Source organism: Anabrus simplex, chromosome 6, assembly GCF_040414725.1.
Source record: "Anabrus simplex isolate iqAnaSimp1 chromosome 6, ASM4041472v1, whole genome shotgun sequence".
Classification (NCBI taxonomy): Eukaryota; Metazoa; Arthropoda; class Insecta; order Orthoptera; family Tettigoniidae; genus Anabrus; species Anabrus simplex.
This window is the reverse complement of record NC_090270.1, coordinates 344,048,954-344,067,144: the sequence shown is the minus strand read 5'-3', so window position 1 is coordinate 344,067,144 and position 18,191 is coordinate 344,048,954. Positions and strand designations below refer to the sequence as shown.

The 18,191-nt window shown below is 39.6% G+C and overlaps 1 protein-coding gene across 3 annotated transcripts in view; it reads right to left on the bottom strand.

Moving 5' to 3' along the window:
* Nucleotides 1–18,191, bottom strand: part of LOC136875361 (dnaJ homolog subfamily C member 11) — a 192,990-nt gene that overhangs the window by 62,545 nt on the left and 112,254 nt on the right. For 2 of the 3 annotated variants that reach the window (XM_067148907.1, XM_067148909.1), the window contains one exon: nucleotides 5,145–5,261. The exons of the other annotated variant lie outside the window; for it this stretch is intronic. In XM_067148907.1, coding sequence (XP_067005008.1) covers nucleotides 5,145–5,261 — 117 coding nt within the window. The remainder of the gene's footprint in view (nucleotides 1–5,144; nucleotides 5,262–18,191) is intronic. 3 annotated transcript variants of the gene reach the window in all.

Genomic DNA, 18,191 nt, shown 5'->3' with positions numbered 1-18,191 from the left:
TAAAAATTTTTCTCGATTAGAGAAGAAGAAGATAATTGATGATGATAATTAATAGTAGATTTTCTTTTGTGATTCCGGAATCAAGAAATAAAATATAGATTTTCTAATTTAGAGGTCATTATTTTAGGAGATAGGCTAATATTATTAGGATTTAAGTAATTTTGAAATAATCCATAAAAAAAATTTTATTTATTTTCTTCACTTATATTCGGATGATTGAACTTGAAAAACCTAATATTGATTCAGGATGATGAATGGTATCGATAATAATTTATTGAAGTGGAAATGTGGTGCCTCAGTTGACCTCACTTTAAAATAGTATGGTTCGTAGAAGCAATTTAGTTATCCCTGAGAGGTGTCGCGAGGCAATGTAAGGATTACCATATCAAATATTCTGATAGGAGAATTGAAGGTTACGACATCGCTAAAATTCTATGAAGCAATAACTGTTTATACGATGAATATTTAAAGCGAACTTAGCCAACGACACTTAGCATCAAATTTATTATGCATTCATCCATTTAATGATCTATAAGAGTGATGGATGATTGAGGGGAAAATAGCTGGAGCAATTGTTAGGTCATCCAATGAGACGAACATATTAAAAACGGTCGCCAATATGGTGCAAGGATGAAACCACCCCTCAGGATGGTGCATATTAAAAAAACACCCCTCAGGATGGTGCAGTATCAAAATATAAGTATGCAACAACTGGCTCGTTTCATAAATTCGTATACCGAGTGGCATGTCTTATTTAGTTCAGTGTCCTGCTATCTTTACATTCTGTGGTAATCTCTCGCAGTGTGTAATCACAATACCCAGGGCCTATTGCTATTACCACCATGTTTTATTTTTCAGAAGGCTGACGCTAGTATGTTAATGATATGAGTACTAGAAAAATTACCTAGCTCCTAGGTTTGATTCTGAAAAGAAGAGACACTACGGACCCTGTTTTAAGTACTTTGAAGAAAAGTATCGCATACCCGCCAGTTGCTGAGAAGTGATTGGGTTACACTTTGGTGCGCTAGGATCTGTCACAAAATTTTCAATGAGTTTCTTCCTTCGTTTTGGTATTCCCATTTCGTATCTAAAAGATATTTGTTTTTTTATATGTTTTACGAGATTCACTGGCAATGGTAAATCATCATTTGTATGGTATGTGTAAAGAAAATTAAGTTTTCCTGATCGGGGATAGCTGTAGGGCTACAACAAGCGAAATTCAAAATATATACACTAGAGTCTGGATAATCCGAAAGTCCGGTTAATCCGAACTGAAATATTCAATTTAAAAAAATATTCTCCTTATTGAAATGAAAGAACATACCATAGAATGAAGATTTACTTGCATTTTATTAGTCATATTTTACTAGAATAACCTAATGTAAACATAATTACACATCATGAACAATCAATCACTGGTCGTTTATCTTTACAAGGTCTGTTATTTTCTTTTGCTGCAGTGATTGGAACCTACTCGAAGATGCAGTGTTAAACCAGTGTCTCATAAACATCAAAACATCACAGCAGTGGAGTGTTGCTCGGCGTAGTGTACGGCAAGTTCTAAGGCGGCGCGGCGTCTGAATGTGACACTAGTTGTTCATTGTGGTCTTCTTCGTTGTCACCCTGTTCCTCATCTACTCCAGATTCTTTCTCTATTACAGCTACAACTTCTTGGTTTGTTTGTAACTGATGACAGTCAGCTTCCATTCACTCGCTAATGTCATTTTCATTGTCGTTTTCTCCTCTACGAGTTCTTAACTACCCTACTTTAATATTATACAGTATTTTATTAATGTAACTGCTAAAGAGTGGACATTTCAAATTACAGTATGAACTGTACGTATTGTAAAAAGTATTTTCCTCAGATGGTTGAGGCGCTGGCCTTGTGACCCCAACTTGGCAGGTTCGATCCTGGCTCAGTCCAGTGGTATTTGAAGGTGCTCAAATACGTCAGCCTCGTGTAAGTAGATTTACTGGCACGTAAACGAACTCCAGCAGGAGAAACTCCTGGCACCTAGGCGTCTCCGGAAACTGTAAAAGTGGTTAGTGGGACGTAAAAAAAATAAAGTATTTTCCTGTTAATCCAAAAATTTGGTAATCCGAACAGACTCTGGTCCCAATTAGTTTGGATTAACGAGACTCTACTGTATATATAACCTCATTTTATCCTAAGATAAATAGTGTGAAAATTATTATCTATCCGATGCTGTTACCATACGGTACCCCTTGTTCTAGGGCAGCTATCCCTTGTGGATTCTCTCTCTCTCTCTCCTCTATCTACACTAGTGTCCAAAAGTTAAGCATAAATTACGTGTAAGCAGGACAACAGGAAATAGACCGCAAGTCACACGACATATGCACCCATCAACCTTACATGTTCGCTCTGTATACGAAAGGAGTGTACCCTGCTTTGACTAGTGGTGTAACCGCAAGGTAAACACAGCTAGTGTCTGCGCCCCATGTTCCCTCAGTCGTGTCTGCCCTTTTATAGTGTGTAGAGTGTAGCCTCGTGGTGAACGTGACAACATAATGGCACAATGACGCCATTTGGACCCTGTTTTGCAGGGTAGAATACTTGGACGCCTGGAAGCAGGCCAGACACAGACCAAAGTCGCTGTATCCTTGAATGTGCCACAAAGTGTCATTTCCAGGCTTTGGAGATGATTACGAGGCACAGGAGATGTTAGTCATAGGCCAGTACCAGGTCGACCAAGGGTAACCACCCCACAGCAGGACCGATATCTGGCCTTAACCGCCCAACGAAATCGGAGTGCACCAGCAAGATAATTGTCGGCGGAGCTTGCAGCCGTCTCAGGGGTTGCCGTTTCCTGGCAAACTGTGTACCAGAGGCTTAGAACAACAGGGCTGTTTGCCCGACGTCCAGCGGTGTGCGTCCCGCTCACTCCAGCACTGTGGAGTCGTCAACATCGAAACTGGACCATGAATGAATGGAAGCGTGTGCTTTTCACAGATGAATCCCACTTCAGTTTGCAGAACGATTCCCATTGCACATTCATCTGGAGAGAACCAGGAAGCTGATACAACCACTAGAACATCGTGGAACGGGACCAGTATGGTGGTGGTGGCGTCACGGTGTGAGGCGGCATCATGTTGAATGGCCGTACGTACCTGCACATCTTCATGGGTGGTCCGAGGAACACTGTTAACGCTCAGAGATACAGGGATGAGGTACTGAGACACGTTTCACTCTTCAGAGGTGCGGTTAGTCGGGACTTCCTCATGGACGATAATGCCCGACCGCACTGCACTGCTCTGCTGGATGAATTTCTGGCTAGGGAAGACATTCATCGCATGGACTTGCCAGCGAGGTCTGTGGATCTGAATCCTATAGAACATGTCTGGGATGCACTGGAGAGGCGAATTGCATCCTGTCAGCCTCCATCAAGGAACCTCTAAGACCCTTCGCATTGCCCTTTCAGAGGAATGGGATCGACTGCCACAAGAGCTCTTGGACCATCTGATAGAGAGCCTGCCACGTCGCTGCGAAGCATGTGTGGCCGTTAGGGGTAACCAGACACCCTATTAAGAGCATATTTTGTTGTGGAAGACATTGCCAAGTTTTGTTAGTTGTTCAATCAATCAATCAATCAATCAATCAATCAATACTGATCTGCATTTAGGGCAGTCGCCCAGGTGGCAGATTCCCTATCTGTTGCTTTCCTAGCCTTTTCCGAAATGATTTCAAAGAAATTGGAAATTTATTGAACATCTCCCTTGGTAAGTTATTCCAATCCCTAACTCCCCTTCCTATAAATGAATATTTGCCCCAGTTTGTCCTCTTGAATTCCAACTTTATCTTCATATTGTGATCTTTCCTATTTTTATAAACGCCATTCAAACCTATTCGTCTACTAATGTCATTCCACGCCATCTCTCCGCTGACAGCTCGGAACATACCACTTACATGTTATAATTCTCATGTTAGGTCCGTATTGAAATGTACGTAAATACAAAGTATGTTACAAGTGTTTATTTATATAGGTGGATATATAAATAAACACTTGTAACATACTTTGTATTTACATACCACTTAGTCGAGCAGCTCTTCTTCTTTCTCTCAATTCTTCCCAACCCAAACATTGCAACATTTTTGTAACGCTACTCTTTTGTCGGAAATCACCCAGAACAAATCGAGCTGCTTTTCTTTGAATTTTTTCCAGTTCTTGAATCAGGTAATCCTGGTGAGGGTCCCATACACTGGAACCATACTCTAGTTGGGGTCTTACCAGAGACTTATATGCACTCTCATTTACATCCTTACTACAACCCCTAAACACCCTCATAACCATGTGTAGAGATCGGTACCCTTTATTTACAATCCCATTTATGTGATTACCCCAGTGAAGATCTTTCCTTATATTAACACCTAGATACTTACAATGATCCCCAAAAGGAACTTTCACCCCATCAACGCAGTAATTAAAACTGAGAGGACTTTTCCTATTTGTGAAACTCACAACCTGACTTTTAGCCCCGTTTATCAAAGGTGTATCTTAGATATCAGAACCTTTCTGACACTGGTTTTTTTTTTTGTGGACAAGTTGTGTGACATATGGTGTGTGATTCAGCTTCCATTTGTTCAGCAATCCATCTGACATTCCTATCAGGCGGTATGGCCTCGTTTATTGATTATGCTCATCATTTGGACACTAGGGTATAAGCAAAAAAAATATATATTTACATAAAAATCTGTTCCCTAATAACAATGATGATGATGATAATGATGATGATGAAATGAAATGGTGTATGGCTTTTAGTGCCAGGATATCCATGTGCAGGTCTTTTGATTTGACGCCCGAAAGCGACCTGCGTGTAATGATAATGAAAGTTCACTATGTATGTATGTATATGCCATTTCTGGAATAAACAGTACCATCCTAGCGCCAAATGGAATTCAGACACTGGGATTACTTACCCATATACCAAATATCAGCAATGATAAGAAAAATCACAAAGATTCAAAATAAAACTCCAGCACCCAAAACCTACTTGTTAAGCAACAATTATTACCCATTCACCGCATCCGAAGCCTGAAGGAAACTGTTTTTGTATGAAAAATATTTTCAATGTTAAAACTCTATCTGAAATAGGAAAAGTTCGTGACAGAACAATAAACCTCTTACTTTACTCTGAGTATGATGCCAGATGGAACACCAAGAGACACAGCTGCTGCCACAGAACTGTGCTGGGATACCTTCTTTTCTGCTCCATATTCTAATACAGCTCCAAACGTACCAGCCCTGCAGCAGACAAGAATTTCTGATTTGACTTGCTATGCAATTTTTATTATGAACAAATTTGCTAATTCAAAATTACAACATATTCCAAACCTACTATGAAAATCATTAACATACACGGGACTAAAAAAATAAGATAGTTACTGGAAATTAATCAAAATACTTTTAGAAGCTAATGAGAAATACTTTTATGAAAGAAATGAGATTAAACAGTACAGTTTCAATCTTTGATGATCAATTCATGAGTTGATGCTGACCAACTAGATAATGAGAATTAAATGCTCAGATGTGCTGTTGTGTGTTCTCCATAAGCCCATAAAGAAACAATTAATACTAACTCTCTAGACTTCAGAACTCTTTTTGTCTGGTCAGCCACCTCTTACATTTTGTACTTCAGTAGCAGATTTGCCTGACGTGAAGATGGTAAACACTGCCAACAGTGGGGTTCGAATCTACTATCTCCCAAATGCAAGCTCACAGCAACATGACTCACTCGGTCACAGCAGCAGCTTTCCTCTTCAGTAAGACCTAACTGAAATATGAACAGTGTATTGATGGCATTCCTTGACACTCTATCCAACCACTTCACATTTCTACTCTCCACTGCTTCCTCTATGGTGGTCACCCAACTCTTCCTTAGTTTCCACCTCGGTCTTGTACCAGTCACCTTCCGTTCCATCAATGCTCTAGGAGTTCTCATTATTTCTGTCCTGCTGGCATAGCCAAACCACTGCTTATTTGAAATGATTGGGAACTTGACCTTTTCAACTTCAATGCTGCATTCGCCGGCTGCAATCTCTTCCTGCCTGGGTCAACCAGTGATCACCGTCCGCACGCACACGCACACACACGCACACACACACACACTCTCTCTCTCTCTCTCTCTCTCTGATCGTTCACCTGCTCTTTTGGGCCATCACCTACATCACAGCTCACGTCACCAACCTCCAGAAAATTTAGAAGACTCCATCTTCTTCTAGTGTGTTCTGTGAACTGTGCCACCCCACCGCTCAAGCAGTCCGGTGTGGTTCGTCTCTAGCATCGCTGCTCTTTATTCCCGGACAACAGGGGTTTCAATATTCTATTAAATTGGTGAGCAAAGAGACACATATTAAATTACGGAACTTTGTTCCCTATAGTCCCTCAGGCTTGTTTAATTTCTCAGCTAGTCTTGCTTATGTGCTTCAGCATATTATTATTATTATTATTATTATTATTATTGTACTCTTATGTATTGAAGTGCCTGCCTAATGTTTAAACAATGCATTGTGTAATGTGAGCTTGTGTGTGGATATTTAGTTGCCAATTCAATGAGGACCTTTAAAGTTTACTTAATGGATGTATTTTAAAAATCAACCTCCACATATTTCTAAGGACGATTTCCCTCATTGTGTACACGCCTTTTCTCCTCCCCTTTCTTTCCAGGGTTTAATGTCCTTCTCTGCAAGTTATTTATGAATGTGTGGAGGATTTTTTCTGGTGTTTTCATTGTATTGTAATTGCTTTTTGATCTCAAATTCTAGTGGTTTACGAAGTTTCTTCAAAATTAAAGCTCATTTGTCTTATGATTGGTTCATTGTACTGCCTACTAGTTCAATAGTGTTATCTCGGCAGTTGTTGTATTTTTCTTGATGATGATGATGATGCTTGTTGTTTAAAGGGGCCTAACAAGGAGGTCATCGGCCCCTAATGGTACAAAATGAAATGACAAAGTAAAAGTTCAAAATCATCCACTGACCAAAATAAAAAAATTCATGAAGAATGAATGGATGGACATGAATTTAAAACAATCAGTGGATCCACCTCAAAAAACTATCATAAATAATAGTATTACTGACCAAGGGACCACTTCTAAAGCACAATCCTGAATCGAGGATGCTTGATATCTAAAGGGGTCCAAAATCCAGGTCAAAGGCCCCTCAGAATGGTACTTATCGCTAGTAAAATAGAACCATGGTATGTGTCATGTTGGGATACTAATCAAAAGGAGCGAAGAATCACGGTGTTCCACACATGATGGTACTACTCACAAGTATTGTACGTTGTACAGGTAACGCTGACCTATGGTGTTTCTCACACAATGGCGCCACTCATAGCCAACACAAACCGATGGGGGTTCCTCACCTAGGTGTAACTAATGACAGGTGCCAGTATTCCCGTGGTGTTCCTCACATAGTGGATACTAATCACAGGCAACGCAGACCCATGGTGTCGCTCATATAGTGGTACTAATCACAGGCAACGACCTTGTTTTAAACAGTGCTGATATACTGTAAATTCATTTAACTTTCTCATCCTCACCTGTACACAGTCCATGACTGGGAGCGTTATATAAACACAGCCTATTTTTAACACTCTATTACCAAGAATGTTACGCAATGTTTGTGATTGTTTCAGTGGAAGGTAAAGGTAGTCTAAGTGAAGTATTTGGGGAGCAGAAATGAGCTTGTCAGGGCTGAAAGAAATGGATGATGAAGCAGTATTGATGAAGGGAGAGCCTATCTATTTCAAGATGAAAAGATTGTCTTTGTTCTTTTGTTGTTTGATGCTTGTCCTTAGCTCCTCTTTCCAGCCTGCCTGGTGGCCACGATCGTTAAGCCATCAAGTCTATATTGTCTGACACAGTGGTTAGCTGGTTCGAGTCCCACTGGTCGAAAAAAAGTTCATCACCAGAATGTTGGCCGGCAGGGCAGGAGTAGTGCTGGTATACAACTTATAATCACTAGATTGCGTGCAAAAGCCTAGATTCAATTCCAAACCTTTCTGCAGTGTTCATGGGAAGTGAGGTCATATGACACTGTTGATAGTGATTCGTCCATTGGATGTGGATATAAAGCTCTGAGTAGGCCGCTTGGTGTTATTCGACAGGAGTAGGCTACATGCCAACACCAGGATTCATCCTCACCCTACCTCCGCATCATATCTCAACCCACATCCAGATGTGCAGGTTGCCGCGTCAAATAGAAAGGGCTGCTCCAGGCGAGGCAAACATGTCTTAGGACATTCCCATCACTAACAGACTCCTCTTTCAATTCTAACCCATCCTTATGTTTATCTTTTGCGTTCCTATTCCAATCTTTCTATACACAGTATCTGATTTGATACTGGCATCAATGGTACGTTGGTTTGCAAGGGGGAGGTCACTGGATGACCTTGCACTACGACTTCGATTTACTGTACTTTGATATTTAGAAATTTCATGATCTGTCTTGAAGTGGGATTACAATAATTGAAATTAATTAATAGGGGTCCTCCTATTCAATACACAAATATTTATTAATGTGAATCAATCACACGTCGTTCACATATACAACCTGGACAAACGAACATATGTACAAAACAACGGTGTCATCATCATTTTAAAAGGATTTTATACTAAAATGAAACTTATCATGCACCATATTTTATTTAAAATTAATCTATGTAGGCGTTACAGTGTGTTTTAAAGTTGTTTCTAGTTATTGTGTTTGCTTGATTTGACTCGGTGGCTGATGACGGCACAAGTTTAGTGCTGAAACTAGTACCTTATGTGAACGACATGTAATTGATTCACATTAATAAATGCTTGTGTATTGAATAGGAGGACCCCAATTAATTAATTTCAATTACCTGTACTTTCCTATAGGGAAAGGTTGAAACCTGTTCTCGGCGCATCCTGTCGAATAACACCAAGGGGTCTGTCTCCATCTGACAGACGAATCACCATTAACATCATCATATGCCCTCACTCTGTATTAGCACTGTGGAGAGGTTTGGAATTGAATCCAGGCTTTTCGCAAGCAATCTAGAGATCAGACATTGTACACCAACACCTCACCTACCCTGCTGGCCAACATTAAGGAAACATTTTTTCCCACCAACAGGACTTGAACCCGCTAACCACGGTGTCAGACCATACAGACACAATAACTTAATGATCATGGCTACCAAACGGGCTAGCATCAATGGTTAACGTAGAGGATTATTAATCACAAGGTTCAAATTCAAGTCCAGGAACATTTATATTTAATTTATATATATATATATACTGTATATTGTACCGAGATTGACCCTACTTCAAGTATTAAAAAAAATAAAGTACGCCATAAAGATTTTATAAAGTATTGGCGTGTGTATTTTTCAAGCGCTCACAAAAACAAAGTCTCACAGGAGCAAGTAGTCAGCCCACACAACACTACTTGCATCATCACCCAGCCAGCGCTTGTCAAGGACAGGTTGCATCATAAGGTCTCGAAACATGCATTGAAGACATTTTTCTATATCCTAAACCAATTGAGGTATCGATTAAGAAATTATGGCACCTTATAGTGCACATTTCAAACGTCTCATGTTAATTTCTCCAAAATCGATCCTGGGAAAACGGACATACTCAAGATTTTGTAAAACATTACATCAGAGCCAGTTCTATATAAAAATGCCACCACTCTGGGTACTGACAACAGTTCACACCGGGAAGACGACAATGTTAGTTCGCCGCACGATAAGAAGATAGCCTGCAGGTCGAGACTATGTCTAAGTGACATGCGGGTGTGAAACACAGAATAATTCCAGCGTTGCGGTACTTATAAACTTTCAGTTTGTTGAACCTTGTTGAGGGATCTGTAAATATTATAAAAGGTGGTTCTAAGACTTGTATGGTGTAACTAACATTTACGTGTGTGCTAGAAACCATGATAGTGTTTTTCTAAGTGAACTTGACCTAAACTTTAACATTACGATGTGGATAACCGAATATTCAGTGACTGTTTTTCGTACAAGTGTTTAAAAATTCACTTAGACATTATATCAAATGCGATAGTGAAAGTGATATGTTGTTTTTCTTCGAACAGACTTTTCATAATAATAATAATAATAATAATAATAATAATAATAATAATAATAATAATTGCTTCGCATAGAATGCAGTAGTTAGGAACGATAGTGATTTTTCCGAGTGATTTATACTACGTAGACATTCATAAAATGCAAGTACCGGGCGAGTTGGCCGTGCGCGTAGAGGCGCGCGGCTGTGAGCTTGCATCCGGGAGATAGTAGGTTCGAATCCCACTATCGGCAGCCCTGAAAATGGTTTTCCGTGGTTTCCCATTTTCACACCAGGCAAATGCTGGGGCTGTACCTTAATTAAGGCCACGGCCGCTTCCTTCCAACTCCTAGGCCTTTCCTATCCCATCGTCGCCATAAGACCTATCTGTGTCGGTGCGACGTAAAGCCCCTAGCAAAAAAAATAAAAAATAAAATGCAAGTGAAAATTCCAAGCGAACTGTGCTTCTATTAGGTCGCTACACACATTCAGTTTCTTCGGAATTATAATTCTAAGAGTGCAGTTATTCCATCAGACGTTTCATTTCTCGACGTGAAATAGGAATAAACCGTGTTGTGATGAGTTCCAATGAACAGTGCAAATATTAATTTGGCAAAAGACTCTATGCAAGTGATAGAAGTCAAACTTTATTTTTTTTAAATTTTTCAATGTGGAAAGTCACCACAAGTTTCACTAGTAAAACTTATTTTAAATTTTACATTTGGGTTCTAAGTTAGAACCAAGCCAAATATCATACCTGCCAACTTCACAAAACCAAAAGTCAGGAGATTTAGATATGAAAATCAGGAAAAATCGGAAGGAATCAGGAGATTCGATTGGTCAAACTACTTATTCTACATGTCTTGTGCAATACAGGAGTACTACAGTATATTATAACACTTATTGTCTCAAAACCCGACTGCTGCTATACAAGGCTAAATATTACACATCTCTATTCCCTCACAGGCAGTATGTGAGTGAGATGATCGGTCTCTGATAAGTCTTCGAAAACAGTATGAACTCATGCTCCACATGTGTGAATCAGTCATGCACTTAGATGTCATTACTTAGCAAATGCGTAGATTAATATATTGCATTATGTGCCCGTGCGATTATACGAGCGCAATGTTATTTTTATCAAGAAATAAATTAAAACTCGCCTGAACTGTCCCCAAATGGCTCCTAAAATTTCTACTAAAGTCACTAGTCGCCACCTTTGAAATTATGTCACCAAATTACTAAAAAAAGACTCCAAATCTAGCCACTAGTCTCTAGAATTGATTAGACTGATGTGAGCGAGCACAAACATAGCATGCGAGAACGAGAGATTGACAATCGATATATGCACTTCAATAAACACCGCACATTCGCGCGTATTTCTCGTATTAATAAACGTCTATATTTAATTTGAAAGTGGCCAATGAGCGAAGGAATTCTGACCAATGGCTTACAAAGCTGAAATGGCGGGATATGAAAACAAATGTTTGAAGTTTACCGAAAAATATGGTAAAAACGGGAGAATTAACTGAATAATCAGGAGGTGGGAAAAACTGTCGAAAATGTGAGTCTTCCGCCTAAATCGGGAAAGTTGGCAGGTATGTATTATCATTCACAAAGTGCTGTGGTTCATGGGAATCATTCCGATACTCGGACAGTTAAATGTGGACACTAGCGTAACATAATCAGCGAGTGGTTACCCCGTGCAGAGACCTTCAAGAATCAACGACGACGCATTGCTGCTTACAACGGATCGTGGTTCCATGGTTTGTTTGTTGAACACGAGGGATCGCGTTTCCATGGTTCAGCTGCTGCATGTAAGGGATCGTGGTTCCATGGTTGGGTCACTGTTCATCAAGGACGATCTATGGAGACACCTTTACCGTAACCAGCACAATTGTAAGCTGAATTTTATGTGAATAAATTCAACCTAAAAAAATATGGAACTCATTGTAGTTAGAACCTCTCTGTGCACCTAGCTCCAGTGTGCCCTGTGATTGAGATATCTTAACTCTCCGATATATCCAGTCGTGGCTTATTATTAAATAATTTCCTGATTGCCCTCCACTGTATTCCACAATCAGCTTTTTAAATACTCATATTTTTAAGGTTCACGTATAATTCTACAGCATACAAATGTCATTGGGTGTGGCAAGCACATCGTAATAAAAGCCTATATGAAGTGTCAAAGAGGATTAGAACAGAGATCTAAAGAGTACCCCAGAGACAATGCAGATCTCCTGAGTCTACAGGGAGGTGCGAGAAGTGGACGGAGAGCAACAATCCACAACCCGGTCCAGCTGATCCCTGGGTAACAGTGATGGAAGAAGATAATGTCAAATAATAAAAATTACAGAGAACTGGCCATCATCATCACAAAACACTGTTGACATAAACGGATGGACTTAAGTCCCATTTGATGTTAAATGATGATGGTACAACTCGTACAATTTCCCGCAGAATACTGGTAAATTCCGCCTGCTGCCATTTCTTGATGGATACAGTATTTTTGTACCCGTCTCTTGGCACAGGCCAGAGCAAAGTGTAGCTTCCACCGAAGTCCCAGTCTCATCCATGGCTGTGACAATATGGAAGCTGCTGGGGTATGGGTGGTGCCTGAGTAATGAATTTGGGGCACAACTAGTGTCTGAGTGTTATGAAAGGTGTTGCTCATAGGATCAGTCGTGCTGCAGTAGCACCTTCTGGTCCAGTGAGAAAAGCAATGGCAAACTACCTCACTCCTCATCTTGCCTAGTACACCTCATTTGGGCTCTGCCATTGGTTTTTGCAGTTTCCCTATAACTGCATATCCTTTGGTGGTGCTATTTGAGGATCCAACCAGCCTCTGGGCTGATGACCTAAGAGACAGACAGACCGGTAAATACAACTTACTCTTGCACAATGTTTTATCATAATTGTCATCAAGCTATTCATAAGTGCATTACTGTTCATGTCAAGGAAGGGCATGGTGAAAATATAATGCAGCAGTCTCAAATGTACTATTTGATTATGGATTAGATATAAGATGCGTGTAAAAAGTTTGGAGAACAATACAATAATACAAAGACAACTGAAGTCGCACACAAAATATTTATAGTCACTTTAAAGCACTTTTCACTGGTCACAATACACTTCTGGCAACATGTAAGCTTATACACTAAGGTACAACCTTACCCCCACACCTTAATACTGAAGGCAGTGATTTATAGTTATTTTCTAACAGCTCGGTTTGATTCAGTGTTGCTAACCGTATAGTTTAGAACCGTACTTGCCGATACGTCTTACAGTTCATCTTGCATGTTGGCACTACATAGTCATGGTTTTTTTCGTGATTTGTGGGATTTATGTATTGCCACTGCCGTATTGTGAAAATCACTAGTGTTACATTTGTGGGTATAAGTAAAGCATATTTTCTTTATTTCTAGGATTATAAATCTGTTTGTGTAATACCAGGTAAGTAGAATTGCAGCATGTTTGAATAATGCATTTAATAATATGGTTGGTGTAAAATGATGAAGGCAATATTTTAATAATACGGTCTTATTTCGTCGAATTCATATGTATATGTATAGAATGCAATTAGGATGTATAAGAAGAAAGAAAAATCTGCAAGAACTCCTCTGAAAAAAAAAAAAAAAAAAAAAAAAAAAAAAGCAAGCAGCATTACCTGCTCTATAAGATCAGTTCATCAGTTCAGTTGAAATGGAAGGAAATCTCGTAGCTACCTTAACCTAGTTTAATCACAACTTTAAACTTTACTGTTTGCAGATTTAGCCTTTGGGTATTATCAAATTACGGCATATGTACATATAATATATTTGCTTGTGTGTATTATTACAGCGTGGTTCCAAGTTCGTCCTAATGTAATAGCAAATTTCAAGAAGGGAGCTGAATTATTGACACCAGGTAAACAGTTAGAGTCATGTGTATGGCAAAATAAAGGCAGAAATATAAAACATTAAATTAAGTGAGGTGAAAGAGGGTGTGTATTTTCTTAATTCCTCATTGAGATCGAAAACTGACTTAACATTGAATATCTTGATTGATCATTTACTTGGGTATGGTAACCTCCATCTATATATATATAAAATAAAGAGTTTTGTCTGTCCATTGCTCAGAATTTGAAAAGAATGGTATTTCTGTATCGGTCATGTCCACAGTAACAAGGAAATGCACTTTTTACTTTTCCATAATTTCTGTCTGTCTGTCTGTACGTACACGCATCAATAGAAAATGGCTAAAGGGAATTTAATGAAAATCGGTATACAAAGTCGGGGAATAAGTCACTACAACCTAAGCCATAAATAATTGTATTCACGCTGATAGAAATGGTAGTTTAGGGGAAGGCCTAAAATGTAATTCTTAAATATTTACGTCATTAGCACTTTCTGACCCAGTGAGGAAAGCAATGGCAAACTACCTCACTCCTCGTCTTGCCGAGTACGCCTCATTTTGGTGCTGCCATTGGTTTTTGCGGTTTCCTTATAACCGCATAATCTTTGGTGGTGCTATTTGAGGATCCAACCAGCCTCTGGGCTGATGACCTAACAGACAGATTAGTAGTCCTATCTCACTGAAAACTGGTGCACTAAGTCTGAGAATGAGCCAATACAATCTAGGCTATAAATCATTTTATTCACATTGAATGAAAAGGTAGTTTAGTGGAAGGCCTAAAAATTAATTCTTGAATATTTATATTATTAGTGGTCGTATTGATAAATACTACATAACCAAAGTTATATAGAATTAAATTTCCAACCATTTATGTCTTTTACATTTTTACCGTTCCGGCTATGATAACGCAGATATTCATGAATTTGTATTTTTGTAGCTAAGTCCATATCGACGCCGAGCCACGAGAAAATGGGTTAACAGAATTTAATGAAAATCGGTATATAGAGTCGGGGAATAAAAACTACAGTCTAAGCTATAAACAATTTTATTCACCCTGATGAAATTTAGTTTTGGGGAAGGCACCTTAAATACCGTACCTATGTTTTTAGTCCTATCAAAAAGTACTACATAACAAAGGTTACAGAAAATACAATTTCTGACCATTTATGTTTTAAACAGTTTTACCATACCGACTATGATGAGTGATATTTCAGAGTCGAAAGAAAACTAAATGTGAAGGGTGAAGGCCTACAATATTGAAAGCGCATAACATTGATCAACAATAACATTACATTGACCATTGTTTGTTGTAACGTTATTTGTCTCTTATGCCGAGTCTCAACTCCGATAGATGGGATTACCGCTGTGTGCCGAGTAAAATAGCCTGACTGAATATTGGTGGGAAATAACCGGGGAGTTAGAAAACTTTCTTCTTTAGCATGCCATTCCTCTGGTTCATACATTTTCTGATACGACTGGTATGTAACACACTGGTTCTTCATAGTATTCCAGTTATTCGATCCCTATTCTGATGCGCTGTTTTGAATGAGCAGTGTGCATACTAAAGGCAGAGGCTGACGTAGTAGTAGTAGTAGTAGTAGTAGTAGTAGTAGTATGGCCTGGTCTAGAATAACAATTTAGGCCTATTCCAAATTATAGCACCACAATTCACTAAATAACTCAAAACTCAACCCTGAAAAGAGCTGTTTCTTATGAAAAGCTTCTTCCTCTTCAATTTTATTAAATTCTACATTCATTCCATTCCAAATTATCAGTGAAAAGGGAGTTTCTCCTCTGCCTTGGAGATAGATTTTTCCGCCGCCAGTGTAGTGAATTGATATTTTCCGACTCATCGGGGACTCCTAGGAAACCAATTAGTAAAAGAGCATAGTTTTTGCCCTGGGAGTCTCCACTATTCGACCCTCTCCGCGCCGAAAAAAAAAGAAAAGAGTATTCACGAATCACGGCTGTCCGCAGCTTGGTCATTCCAGCTCTGGAACTTTGGACTGTTAGATTGGCAATGTAGTCCTATTCGTTAAAAGTGAGAAAATGTGTGGTGCTTCATTTGATCGAGTATTTCATATGAAAGCATTGTTTTTAATCGTGCCATTCCTTCTGACATCATTGTAATGTATGTTCATTTCAGTTGGGAAAACCACTAAGACAGCCTTTCTGAGGATGTAAAAAGGCAGGTGGAGATTGAGTGTCTACCATTATAATGAAAACTCCCCGACCTGATTGTGACTGATGGTATGCAAATGGGTCTACCATTACAGTGAAAATTCCCTAACTCAGTCTTCATACGAGTAAAGATGTTTGGTGACTTCCCCGTCGCGTTTCTAGGGTAACATTAAGAGCTATGCACTTTAATACAATCTTGCTCACAACATGTACACTAGAACTCCGTATACAATGTAGAATTCCGTTGCGAAGCACGGTACATCAGCTAGTTACTGATACATTGTGGTTGGTTTGTTGATGGTTATGTCCCGTGTTTGCAATACATAATTAGTCAAGTTGGCAACAGTGATAAGCCATTTTAAAAAAAAAGAGAACAGGGTGGTGATATTTGCTTTTTAATGCATAGCCTTACCTGACGAGTACTATACACAGCTGCTGGAAGCTGGCAGCGAAGGCATCTTTTGGGATCAATCAAAGCACTGATGTCAGAAGTCTTTAGATGTCCAGTATGCCAGCATGATGTGTGCCTCTCACGATTCCCCTGAGGCAGGGAAATAAACATAAGGCAGCAGGTGCCGGATCCAGGAAGTACGGTGGATGTTCGCGAACAGTTACACGTCGCTTAGCCAAAAAGTTGTGCACACGGATCGCAGTCTGCGGGCAGGCGTTACTGTGGAGTCCTATACAACACTGGCCGAACATGCTGAATGCATAACAGCAACTGTTTTGAAATATTCCCTTAGAAAGCGGCGCTGACAGTTTGACCCTTTGGTACAAATTTCTGGTGGATCATGCTACTGCTGTTAAAAAAAGGCGATCAACCCTGGACTTTTGGAGGAGACTCTCCTTGAGACGTGGGGAACCCAGTGAACACCATGCCATCGATTGCCGCTTGGTCTCTGGATTGAACTGGTAGCACCAGCTCTCATCGCCTGAGATGATTTTCAGAAAAGATGGATCTCTGTCACATGTGTCAAGGAAATCCCCAGGAATTTCCATCCATACTGCCCTGCGCTCTTCAGTCAAAGTGGGCGGCACAATGTTTACCCAAATTGTTGTGAATGATGGTCAGTGTGTTCTCCCCAGAAATTTTCATCAGCTGGGTGGCAGGAATGAGTAGCCGGGTGGGGAATACATAATAAATGAACACATGAATATGATAACTTCAAAGGACTCCCCTCAGAGCATTAATAATAATATCAGACGGGTAAACATTAACTGCAAAACTTTAACTGTATTAGTGTTATTATCACAAACAAAACATAACAGAGTATTTTAAACTTCTAGTGTTCTACCGCTCGTTTATAATCCTGTAACACTGGGTTATCACTCGGGTAATGTGTAGTGCCATACGGATTTGCGACGTCGCGCAGAATCGAGTGCTTGAATGCGATTCTGCTCTAATTCAGGCAATACTCGCGCATGACACTGCAGTCTGTCTCACCAGGTTTGAGAATCGAAGCAAACAACCGCAAGCACGTGTATTCTGAAATACTACTTGTTCCAAAAAAAAATTCTCTTTGGTTCATTAGACGCTTTTGCCTGAGCAACAATGCTCATTATTAAGAATTTTTTTTAAATCACAGAGTAGTTAGAGCAATTCGATTTTCAGCTGTGAGGTTTGTAGTAGAGAGAATGAAGGTAAGGACAACCTAACGTTTAGTCATATATAAATATCACGCCAGCCAAAATGCACCCCTATTAGGTATACAAACTCATTGAAATAACAGCTGCCTGTTTAAACAGAAACATAATACATACAACAAATCCACAAATGAAAATTGATCATGCATTAATGGGTAGCAACAAGACTCACAGTTTACTCGCTATCCTGCAGTTGTTCTATTCCTTCCATGTCGGTGTTGTCATTGGTATCCGTGTCATCAGCCAAGTTGATAACAAACCGTTCAAGGACTTCCTCCGCAATGCCATCCAGTTTCCACATATTAGCTTCCTCTTCATTGATAACGTATTGAATACAGGATTTCCGGCGGTTAGCGTAAATACGTTCGCCTCCACAACACTATTTCATCCTTTTCAATAAGAGCACACTAGCAATT